We start from the raw sequence: 12944 nt of genomic DNA, 5'->3' as shown, positions 1-12944 counted from the left end.
CTTATTCTGCTTTTTTCTTATGTGAATTTTATAATAGTGTATAATATCACAAATAACATTGTCTTAAAGAGAAACTTAATACTTTTCTTATTATTTTTTTTTAGATTTGTAGTCAATTAAACTCAAGATTGGAAAAAGAGCAAAAACTTTTTCATGACTTCATGAATGCTGTAAAAGTATGATTAAATATTTTTATTTTATAATAATAATTTTGTTATAAATCATTAGTATTTTGTAATTTGGTTATAAATTATTAATTATTTTATAATAATGTAGATTATATTTGTTTATTTGTTATTTATAACAGTCCAAATGTTTATTCATCATAATAGTTTTTTTCTTAAGTCTAGTTGGTATGGTGAGTAACATACGTGATTACTCTTGGTAAAAGGCTAGATGTGTAATTAGAGGGCACTAGAATGTTCCAGGTAGTTTGAGAGTTTAAGTCCTTCTGGTAGTGTAGTTAGTGTGTGCAAGCATCAAGTTTGGATTAGAAATTGAGGATGATTCTCAAACAATCATTAGAGTGATGTTAATAATTAAACCATTACTTTTGTTAAAAATAGAGACCAATGTTATGCCAGTCTAAACTGAATAAAACTTTTCTTTAACTTATAGACTCACACAATAAGTTTTAAGTTCTCTCAGCAGAACTTCATGAAAATTGGAACTAATAAGAGAAGGGCTAATTCTAGAAATAGGTTAACTTATTAAGAAATGAGCCGTATCTGTAACTTTTAAGATGATGTGATAATTACTTTTTTTTTAAAATAATAGACTTACGCTGATATTTTTATTGGTGACATTTTCCCTTGTGAAATAAATAAGAGACCATAGCTAATCAAATTTTGAAGATATAAGTTTTTAAAATTATTGATTTATATTTGAGTTTTGACTTAGAAATGTGACAGCTATATCTAACATAATGCTGTGTGCTGTGTTTTTTTCCCTCCACACAGAAATACAAAGGGAAATAGTACTAAGTTAATTATTGTGCTGTGATCTTAAAATTTATATATATGTATTATTATAAAATTCATATTCTTTGAGATATAGCCAAAAGTGTATTCCACAAAAATAATGTTGGACCAAATGATTTTTTTTTTCTTTGTTAATGGTAATCATAAAAATGATTCCTTTATCAAATTGATTTATGTACATGAAACTGAAACTTCTTAAAAATAAAAGCTTTATACTGGTGTTTCATGTTTAAAAATGTCTGTTAATAGCCATAATTACTTCATTATGGTGCCTTAAATGTGTCTCGGAAGTTATAAAATTTTAAACTTATCAGACAATCATTAGTTTATTCTTGTATATTTAGTTATTTCTAGCATATTTATCTTCTATTGAACAGGATGGTGTTGATGATTGTGAAAGCTGCCATAAGAAATTATTTTCTTCGAATAACACCCTAATCATTTCTAATCAAAATGTAACCAATGGTTCCAACATGGATGTTGTTGACAATGACAAACAGGTGCGAGAGCTTGAACTAGAACTTGCACAGACAAAGCTTGCCTTAGTTGAAGCAGAATGTAAAAATCAGGTACTTAAAAAAAAAATTTTATTAATAAATTATTTTAATAGACATGAACCGAACCAATTTTAATTAAATTAGATTGCAACAGAAAGACTTTTTGTGTGTGAGATAATAAGCTACAATTTTTTTTTTTTTTGTTGCTTGAATTCAATAGCTACTACATGATAAACGACATTACTTGTACTATCTAAATCTTGCCAAGTTATATTATTTTTAGCCCTATGTAAGTGATGAAATTGAGGTGACATTTTCTGACAAAATTCAGTGACATAAAAATAATTTTTAACATATCAAATTTGCAAAAAAATTTCTATGTTCCCATATCTGCAGTGCATCACTGCTTTTACACCCAATGTATGATTAAATCTGAGTATAACAAGCGTAATGTAAAAATCAAGCTGGGCATTAGGAGGAAGCAATCATTAGCATTTTAGCATCAGAAATGTGATTAAAAGGAAGTATAAATGAAATACAAATTTTAGAAAAAGTATTTAAATAAATTATTGCATGAAATAAACTTAGATCATTATTTTCAATAATTTAAAAAAGGTTTTTCCCTCGAGATAAGAAAAAATTGCGATTAACTTTAGACTGGTTTCCTGACAAAACTATTCAGGCCATATATTCTTATTTACTATTACCTTCCATATTTAGAGTAAATAAATAAAATTCATTAAAAAATGGTATGTTTATTCAGAGAAAATATATTATTTGATATTATAACTTAAATTATCAATATTATAAAATATAGGATAGATTTATCAGTGTTATTTAAAAATTCATTATTAACCCAAAGTTGTTCTGGGTTTAGCAAGTTTTTAAATTGTGTGCTGTAAGTGATCAAAACAATAGAGGAACATCATGAGTTCAGTGTGATAACACCATATATTAAACTAAAGGCCAAGAAGAGAATCAGGGTAAAATGTATTTCCACACGTTACGGAGAGAAGTGAAGAGCTAATATCTTTAGCAAGGGAATCAGCATTCATATGGAAAAGGCAGCAAGATGAGCTGGTGTGATTGGGGTGGAAATAATTTTGGCATTGTTGAAATTGAATTTATGTTTGAGATTCCAACAACGTGCAGCATTGATAACAGACAAATCTTTCATGTTCCATAAGTCTAAATTTTAAAGTGCATTTAGTTTGCCATTGTAGCACTGATAAGGAATGTGGTAAAGGCAGCAGCGATTATCAAGGATAAAAGGATCCTTATGTAACTTAAATTTGATTTTGTTAACGGGCCTAAAAATGACTTAAAAACCAAAACAAGAGAGGATATTAGCAATTTCATACAAACAGATGGAAAATACAGTAAAGTAACTAGTTCTCTGTAAGGATTAGAAGAAGAGGTTCGTTCGGGTTTAGTGAGTTTATCAAAGGTTGAATCAACTGTAGAAGATTTTAAAACCTAGGTTAGCAGCAGGCAAGCAGAGGAAGCTTAAAGAAGAATAGTCAGAACAAAGGTTACATGCATGGATAACGAAAGTATGAAGTGCAGAAATTTTCTGACAATTAGGGTGTTTAGAATTAACATGTAGAGCAGGGAGACAGCAAAATGTTTATGATAAACAAAAGTGAAAAAATTATCAGGGTATTTAGTTACAAGAACATCTAAAAAAGGTAAAGTAAAATTAATTTCTGTCGCTAAAGTAAATTAAATGTTAGGGTCAACCGAGTTGACAAATAAAAGAAACTCTTGAAAATCAGTATCATTGCTAAGAAAAACATATCAACATCAGTTCCACCATGAGAATTTGAGCAATCTAAAAAAAAAATTTCTTTGAAATAGTGCATGAAAATGTCACAAGGAATTGGAGAAAGTGGGTTGCCCATGGCTAAACCCTCAATTTTTTGTTTATAAAAATTACCATTGAACTGAAAAGCAATTTTCTGAATACTGAGCTCCTGTATTTAACCATGTGCAACCCCTTCTCTCCTATTCTTTCTGACATATTCGTGCATTATTTCAAAGAAGTTCTTTCAATTGTTCAAATAAGGCATGGTAGAAAAGGTATGTTGATGATACGTTTGTCTTAGACAGTTGTACTGATTTTCAAGAGTTACTTTCTATTGTCAACTCAGTTGACCCCAACATTCAATTTACTTGTGACACTAAAATTATTATTTAATCTTATTTAGATGTTCTTGCAACTAAATACCCGAGTCATTTTTCCACCTCTATTCATTGTAAACATATTGCCGTCTCTTTGCCCCCTCATGTAAATTCTAATCACCCTAGCTGTCAAAAAATTTCTGCATTGGTTTAATATTTCTTTTTTAAACTCCAAACTTAACTTCCTGCACTTGCTTGCTGCTAACCACGGATTTAATCCTCCTATAGTTGATTCAGCTCTTGCTGAACTCACAAGACCCAAAGGCCAGAATTTGTTACTTTACCATTTAGATTTTAAAGTGATTTTTAGGCCTGTTAACAAAATCAAATTTAAGTCTCTGAAAGATCCTATTACCTTTGATAATTGCTGGAACATTTACCCCATTCCATGTCAGTACGACCTTGGCTACATCGGACTAACTAGATGAGCTTTAGAATTTAGACTTAAAAAGAAGGATAGATGTGTCTGTTATCATCAATTGCTGCACATTGTTGGAATCTCAAGCATGAATTCAATTTCGACAATACCAAAATTATTTCCACATCAGCTCATCTTGATACCCCAGTCTTGTTTTATTCATATGAATGCTGATTCTGTAGTTAACATTAGTCCCTCACCAACTCTCCATAGCACATGGATATACATTTTACTCTGATTTTCTCTTCGGCTAATGTAAACAACCTGATAATAAAAGAAAAATCATCTGAAGAACCAGGCATTCAAGCATAAAATATCTTACTTGTTGGAGAGTGATGGTCAGGGTCAGTATTTCTATTGATGGTCACACCAACATGAACATTATTAAAAATATGGCACTAAAAGTTCAGTTGTATAGGGGTAACATTCTCTGGTTCCTTATTTTGTAAGAATCTGAATATAATTCATTCACATGAATGATAATCCTGAAATGCATCATGCTCAACTAGTGGACATTTTCCTTTTCTATCGAAGGACTCCTCAAATTAGTCATCCAGGATGTTCTTTGGATATGAACCCAATAGAACATATTAAGAAAGACACTAGTTGCACAACACCTCGAGAAACAATTGGATTACTCTCTTCTGCAGTAGTAAAAGATACATACCCTGTACCTTTTTCATTCCATGCCACATAAGTCAGTGACGTTGCTTTTGATTTGGGAAAACCATATTCCTTCTAGAAAAATCACTTTGTTTTTATAATATACAAAAAAAAAATTTTTACTTACCAACAAGTATTATCAATAAAATTAAATTATTGCTTGTTCATTACTTAATTTTCTTTTCTACATCCATACATTATTTCTAAACATCTCCTCATAATGTTTTGACTAATTTAGTTAAAAATCTACTAGTTTTGCAATAATACCAACTGTAGTCTACTTCAGTTATTACATTAAATCGTCTTGGATTTTTCAAAGACTGGGCTGCGCTTCTGCATTCGAAAATCTAAAACGAGAGTAGAAATTGATTTGCATAATAAGTTAAGGAAAACAGGATTGTGCTGTCAGTTTTAAATCATAAGTGTAAAAATCTAGGCTTACTTGGTCAATTGTTAAAACAATGGTTATTTCGGAAATACGATAAGTAAACGTAGCCTGTTAGTGCGAAATTGCATTCATCAAAGTTTTGATTTTATTTTAGGATCTTATTCATCAGCTTAACAATGCTGTAGCAGAAATTCAGGCTTCTAAAAACACATGGTTGCATAAAACCTGGTCTTCACTTCGTGATGTTACTAAAAAAGAAAATTCCACACTTGCTGACAACAAGGACGCAACCTAATATATGTGGATTATAATCGATATGATTATGTAGAAAGTGTGCATTTTTACATTCCTTAATATATTTTATTTATATCTTCCCAAGTTGATCATTATACCTTTCATTCATGTAAAATAACTTTATGGTTGATGTGCCATAAAAGAACTGTATATATTGATACATTTATTTGCAAGTGAGGAAAAAAATTGTTTTTTAATGAATAAGACTATAAATACTTATATCTATATTTACTTTTTTGCATAAAAGTGGAATATACTTTGTAAATTAATGATGTGCCATTTTGTAAATTATGATGTATATATTATCAAGCTTTACATGACTATTTAAATAGAATTATGTTTAGAGTTTTATTGTATAGATTTAAAAATAAAACAAAATGCTTTAATTTTAATATGCATTAAAATAGAACTAGAAATTATATTTTCAAATACATTTGTGTAGATTTAAAAATAAGCAGGGTTTTTTATATATATTAGATTGGTACTGTAATAACCATGCCTAGAATAGTCCGATTAGTATCACTGATTTTGTATTTTTAAAATTAATCACATTCATAAATATTTTGCTTCAATTGAATAATACTTCGATGACAAGTTGATACAAGCTTCAATTCTTATACAAAGTATTAAAATATAAAAGTTATATAATATTTATTTTACATTTAAATTATTAAATGTCCACCACTCAATGAAGCTTGAATAAATTTCAACTTATTGTCACCACAGATTATTTAAATTGTTCTGAATACTTAAAATAATGCTTTTGGTGTTCCTATGGCATCAGTATTGCAATATTTGTTTACAATAATGATTTCATACTAGAGTTATACTAAATGTTTTGTTGAAAACAGAATTAAAAAATATTGCCACCTTTTTTAACAGTGTCTCTTCTCAATTTTTCGAACATTCATTAAAAATTGACAGAACAGGTAAAAGTAAATTTAGATGATCAAAAGATCATATTGAAATTTAAAAAAATTGCATCAAATGTTAAATAACTGAATGTCAAATAAATAGAAACCATGTATGTACCTTCCTTACAATCAATATTTAGCTTATTAAATGCATAATTTTCTGTAATAGTGAAAAACTAAGAAAAAAACTTTTTATGCTAAATATTTTAAAATCATTTTTCAAGTTCTTATAAAATGTTTTTTGTTAAAATATATAATTAAATTATAAGTTACCAAATATTCTTTTTGAATTAAAATAATGTAGTTTACCATATTACAATCTATTAATATTCTAGCCTCCTCACAACATTCCTTTGAACTTTTGTTATTAGAAACCTTGTTTATTTTAACTGTTTACAATTTTATCTTTAAATGATTTTAGTTTGTCATAGATTAGGGATCAGCAACGTTTGACCATCATTGGCATTTGAAATACAATCTTTGGTAACAAGGTTTTTGTTAAAAATTAATTATTTACAATGATTAATTTTAACTAAACTTTTCACAATATTATAAATTCATAACTGCTATTTTTAAGTTTTGACCAATTCCATCCTTGCACACTAACATTGATAGATAAAAAAATGGCATTACTTTGTCTAAAGAAAAATAAGGGAAAGCATTGCTACATTTAGTATAAACCTTAGAAATTATGAAAATGCATTTATTATTAATAAAAAAATTCAATAAATAATGATTAAAAAGATACTGTCATAAGATTTTTTTTTAAAGTAACCTTTATATTTCTGCAGATTTTATTGTAAAGTAATTTATTTAATGGAAATTCAGAAACACAACTTGAATAAAATTTAACTGCTGCCTAAATTTAAATAAAATAAAAGAATGTAACAAATTAACGTTTAAATTTTTTCTGTTGTAAATATTATAACTGATTTAGCATCCTTTACTATATTATTTACTTGCCAAATAAAATCTGCAATACAAGTTTAATTATCTTGTGGATATCTTAAGCCCAACCAACATCCAATAATTGTACTTACAGAACTTAAAATACCAATAGAACTTAAAATATCAAAAAATTATAGCATTAACATGTAATTTCCCTTGAGTAAAAAAAAAAATTCAATCAATTGGTTATATTCAAAATTAACCTTTAACTGCTGAGCTTTTGGTCAGAACTGCTGAGAATTATGTACCTTCTTGATATTTAGAAGCATGAAAGGAAACCAGTTTGTATCCCAGGATTACCAATAGTTTGCTTCAACGATAACATTCTTAAGCATATTTCTAAGTAATAAATTCAATTTTTCTGGTAAATTCTGGTTGAATATTGAAAACACTTTTGTCTAGTGGATAAATCTTTGCAATTAATAAAAATATAAAACAATTTCATTTTATGAACAGAAATATTGTATGAAAAACTAAGAGAATCATATATAATATGAGTTGAAATATGAAGTTGTTTTAAGTTGACTTACTCCCTGATCGAAACAATAGTACAACCTGGTGAGTAGGGAATATTTTTCACAACAAACTAATTTAGGATTATATCCCTATTTCAAGAAATCATCATTAATTTTTTTAATTAAATTTTACTGAAAATTTGTAACATTTGTCAAGTCAAAGGTTGCTGACTCTTGTTACTTTGAAAATGTTTCTTAGGGACCAAACCGAATACTGACAGTAAATGCATGCATATTTTATTTATTTATTTAATTTATCTATATACTTTCATTCCAATATACAAAAATTTATTCTATGTGTAAAATAATGTGATTTTCTAGTCTATATATGTTGCGACTGCCAATATTTAGTTATAAATTTTATTTTGTTTCTATTATATTTGTATATGTGAACTTATTTAATTACATTTTTAAAACTGTAGTTTTAAAAATAAAATAAAATTTTGATTGATGCTTTTTTTTATTTTCTGAATTACAACATTTAATTTGCCTAAATTATGTCACTGTGACTAAATTAAAACTATGTGGAATAAGTTTAAACTAACTTTTAAGACTAGTTAATCCTGTAAGTAAACTCAAGCTGTTTATCCTGTAAGCAAACTCAGGTTAAGATATACAATAAATAAAATTTACAAAAAAAAATTTCATAATTTTGCTTCCTTTGGGATATTTCTGAAATTGTTGAGGGTGGTACATTTACTATATTTTTAAATAAACTAGAATACTAGAAATCTAAATAATAATACCAATATTTAAAAAAATACTAATATAATATATTTTTAATTATACTAATATTGAAAAAAAATATACATTTTTTTTCTTTTTAAAACTTAACTTCTTTTAAAAGACAGTTATTGCGTGATTTGCTCTTAATTTATGAGCTTTTACAATATATATATCTAGCGTTTTCACTAGAAAAATTTACAAGTATATATATATAAAATATGTGATAGTAAAATAAAAACTATTTTCCACATTTGTTTTAGAAATGCTTTGCCCATAAAAGATCACAAACTATTTATGAATTTCATACCATTTGTACTAAACTTAAAGAAAAATCATTATGTAAAATCTATGAATAATGAAATAGTGTATTATAAAGACTGGTAAAAGATTAAAAATCTGTTTTAAGTGTTCCATTTCTAAACCATTAACCTAATTCATAGCATCGTACATCTTCAGTTTCTCTTAAAAAGATTAGTGCAGGCCAAAATCATTGTGAAACAGAATGGTAAAATGATCAATAAAATTTTGAGCACATAAACTGACAACCTAAGTGCTTGAATTTAAATAAAATTAAAAAGTAAGTATGATCATTGAAATTTGAAAAATAGAGTAGAAAATGTGTTCAAATGTGATTAGTGAATTCCAAGATAAATGGCAAAAAAAAAATTTTTTTTTACAATGTGTCAACTAAATACTATTTAAAAAATAAATAAACCACACTACTTTACAACCAACCTTAAAAAACAGCTAAAATAATGATTATAATAAAGTTTATCTGCTGATTATATTACTTAATTTATAAATTGTAAAATATTTAAATGCAATTCGATATTTGTATGTATATCACCTTAAAAAGTAGTCAATCCCATTCTTTCAGCATAGGCTCTTTATGAGAAGATTTAAAATTTTATTATTTGTAAGAAGGCATGCATTATTTTATGATAAATTGGAAATAAGGGAAATGGAACCATATTTATACTGCACTGGCCTTATGTCAAGGCTCAAAATTATGTAGAAATATTTAATTTTATGTAAGATATTATATGTAAGCATAATGAAACATAAGGCCCAATATTGCTTAACCCATACAATGTATGTCCAGTCACCTAAACTAGTGCAAAAACACACCTGACTGAGAAGATTATGAATGGACGTGATCTAGTCACTTGGTGAAGGCTGCAACACTGAATCAGCTAAATAATTTCTTTTTGTTTTTTTACATATTTTATTCATATAATCTTAAAATATATAAAATAATAGGTCATTGGTGAACCTGATCTAGGTCAATAATTATTACTGTCTTGTAACTGGCTTAGTTGTATGAATTGAAACCTTGATTTTTTTATAAATTAAAAATATTTCACTGTACAAAAAAAAAACTGTTCAATCGTAATTCTTCCAGATTATATCAGCAATATAATACTAGATTCTAACCTGCAATGATTAAATTTAAAAAAATTTCCCAAGTTTTAATATAACGTGACTATTTTTAATAAACATTATGTAAATCAATCCTAAATCTTACCATATTTAAGTAATCTTGTTTACGAAAGCGAGTAAATTTATATTTAAAAAGAAAACAAATCTACTTCTTTCTTAGTCTTCACTGAGTGTGAAATCTAAATGATAAATATAATTTCAAACAAGCACAATATAAAAGAAAACAAAATAAATGTCAAAATAGATATTATCTTACCTCGTCACTATTCTTTATAAAATCAAAAATCTTCATGTTGTAACCATAAACAGTTTTCTTATTACTTCCATTCATCCCCTTTCTTAAGACCCTCTTGTTTTAACCTCTTGGACTTTTCTGTAACCTTGATATACCAAAATCAATCTAATGGTTCATAAATTATGCTGTTCTAACTCAAAAATTTCATTGCACGCAATTTGTATCCAGAGAAAAGAAATTTTCTCAATTCAAGATATCAATTCAGATTTGGCATCCCATTCACCAGGGATGAACAACCTATGGGTCTAACTTTGACTTGACTCCTGAAAAGCCTCACATATTAATAAAAATAAAGCAACAGGAAAAAAATCTATTTCTCAGGATGAAGAAAAAAACTGCTATATCGGAAAGTTTATTTTTTATTGATGATCTTCATAATTGATCATAAATTTGATAGCAATAATTTTGTTTATGATCGTGAGTTAGCAATGAAATACGATTTCTCACAAACTTGTACGAAGATATTTGTGGATTTAAGTTTTCAATAATATAATTTAGTTAGTAATTAAATTATTTTGTATAATTTAAATAATTATGAAGCTGAAAAGTTTCTTTTGTTCAGTTTTTTTTTTATTAGTATGCACTTACTGAGTTGCCTTTATATAAAATTTAAACAATTCATAAGAATCAAAAAGAAAACAAACATTTATAGATATTTTGATTAACAGTATAATTTTTTTTTAAAAAAACATATTTAGTTTGATTAGTGGTATAAAAAGTTTAGGAGCATAAGCAGATGTATAGTGCACAAAACATTAATACTTAATGTTATTAAGCACAGTTCAAAAAGAAAAAATCTTGGGTGTTTTGGAACCCTTATTCACCTGAAAAGGTAAACCTTTCTAAATGGTTGTTACACTAGAGTAGAAAAATCCTTAAACTAGTACACCACAAGACCTTTCATAATCACTGCTCTTGATAATCTTTTAGAATCCTTTTCAAAAAAGTAAAAAATCCCACACATAGATCACAGATTAATAAAACAAAAAATATTAAAAAAGAAAAAGTAGAATTAAAATCAATAAAACTGGTTCATTTTTAGGAAACAAAGAAGATACCTAGTGAAAAGCCGATGCCCATCAGTTTGCTTCAAGAATTACACCTCCATGATAATAATTTATCAAATTTCGATAACACTTTAGTTGATTTTTCACTGAAGTTTGCTAACTTCTACACTTACTACTTGAGCCACAATTTATTCTTGAAGTTGCAAACGATATCACTAATGAATGCAATAAATGAACATCTTTCGAATACTCCATTTTTTGTCTCAAAGATATGCAGTATTAGAAACATCAGGTAAAACTTAAATTAGACAGTACAAAATATGTTTTAAAAACTTTTCAGAATCATTTTGAAATACTATCAAAAATTTGTATTTTTAATATTAATGGATCAAAAATCAAATTGCACTAACAATTAATTAGCAAAAATGATTTAATTATACTTGTACTTTGAATCAACAAAACAAATAATTTGTTTAAAATATCTAACTTTCAAATGAAAGAAACTTTTTGGTTTAAAAAACATTTTATTATATTTCATGGAAATGCTCACATTTTTTTTTACATTAAAGGAATAGATGTATCTAAATAAATTAACAATTTTAAAAAATACACAAGATTTGTTGAGCAAAATTTTGTTCAATGTATAAACATTATGTTCTTCATACAAGCATATTGCTGTAAAGTAAAAATAACATCACAACATATCAATGTTATAAAAAAGTTTTTTTGGCTGATTAAATTTAATTTACTAAATGAATAAACTTCGTTCAAACTTTAAGTCACTCAACCAGATTATTAATTCGAATTTATGATTTTTCGGATAGAAAAAAACAACTGCTTTTAATTTAATTTCTAAATATTTCGCTACCTCTAAATCTAATAATTTTTTCCCATAGATAGATCTCAACAGATAGGGGAAATCAATTTTTTTTTTAATAAAAAGAATAGTATGCCGAAACCTATCAACTGTCGCTGCAAAACTCAGACTGCTTTCCCACACAACAAAACTTTCTCGTTTTTAAATAATGAAAAACTGATCAGTTGAGATTTTTTGAGTAAATTTGCTTAATAGCCTGGCAGTTGAAGGGTTAAAATAATTAACACTATTTTAGCAATTTCTAAAATTAAAAAATGACCACGAGAAAGCTTTTTTAGAAAAGCTCACAAAACTATCACCGATTACAGTCACACAACCAAAAAATTAGTAGTCAACAACATAATAAACTACATAATTAAAAATTTTGTAACTCCTCATACAGAGAGTTTCACAGTCAATACAAACAAAATGTAAACAAATAAAACAGAAAATATTGGGGATAGTGTGGCTTTCAGGAGAACTCCTCCAGACATCAGTCTTACGTCGTGGCGAGTACCATGGTTACAAGGAAAAGTCACTTCGAATAGCAGTTACCATAGCAGCAGATAGCCAGCAGGTATACCATAGCAGCAGATAGCCCTAGACTTTTAGTCTGTAGAAGGTCTCCCCAAAGCCACCCAATACTGATCCAGCAGTTCCGAAAAAGGTGCTCTGCAGAAACCTTTGGTTAGGCAAAAAGTTAGAGAGTTAAAATTTGCTTTTCATCTTATGTTTATAAAAAATAAATTCAGAACTACTAGATACCACTTCTATCAAAATAATATTCCATACATAATTTTTCATTTAATTTTTTTCTCTTTC

At 27.2% G+C, this 12944-nt stretch overlaps 1 protein-coding gene across 1 annotated transcript in view; it reads left to right on the top strand.

Moving 5' to 3' along the window:
* Positions 1-5607, top strand: part of LOC107456655 (rab GTPase-activating protein 1) — a 30726-nt gene extending 25119 nt beyond the window's left edge. Inside the window, exons 23-25 of the mRNA XM_016074579.4 lie at positions 105-176; positions 1358-1549; positions 5282-5607. Of these exons, the coding sequence (XP_015930065.1) occupies positions 105-176; positions 1358-1549; positions 5282-5422 (405 nt within the window). The 3' untranslated portion in view covers positions 5423-5607. The remainder of the gene's footprint in view (positions 1-104; positions 177-1357; positions 1550-5281) is intronic.
* Positions 5608-12944: the final 7337 nt, after the last annotated feature.

This window comes from Parasteatoda tepidariorum, chromosome 8, assembly GCF_982258835.1.
Source record: "Parasteatoda tepidariorum strain Cologne lab strain chromosome 8, Ptep-v5.0, whole genome shotgun sequence".
Lineage (NCBI taxonomy): Eukaryota > Metazoa > Arthropoda > Arachnida > Araneae > Theridiidae > Parasteatoda > Parasteatoda tepidariorum.
The sequence above is the reverse complement of the archived record's forward strand: the minus strand, read 5'-3'. Positions and strand labels throughout refer to the sequence as shown.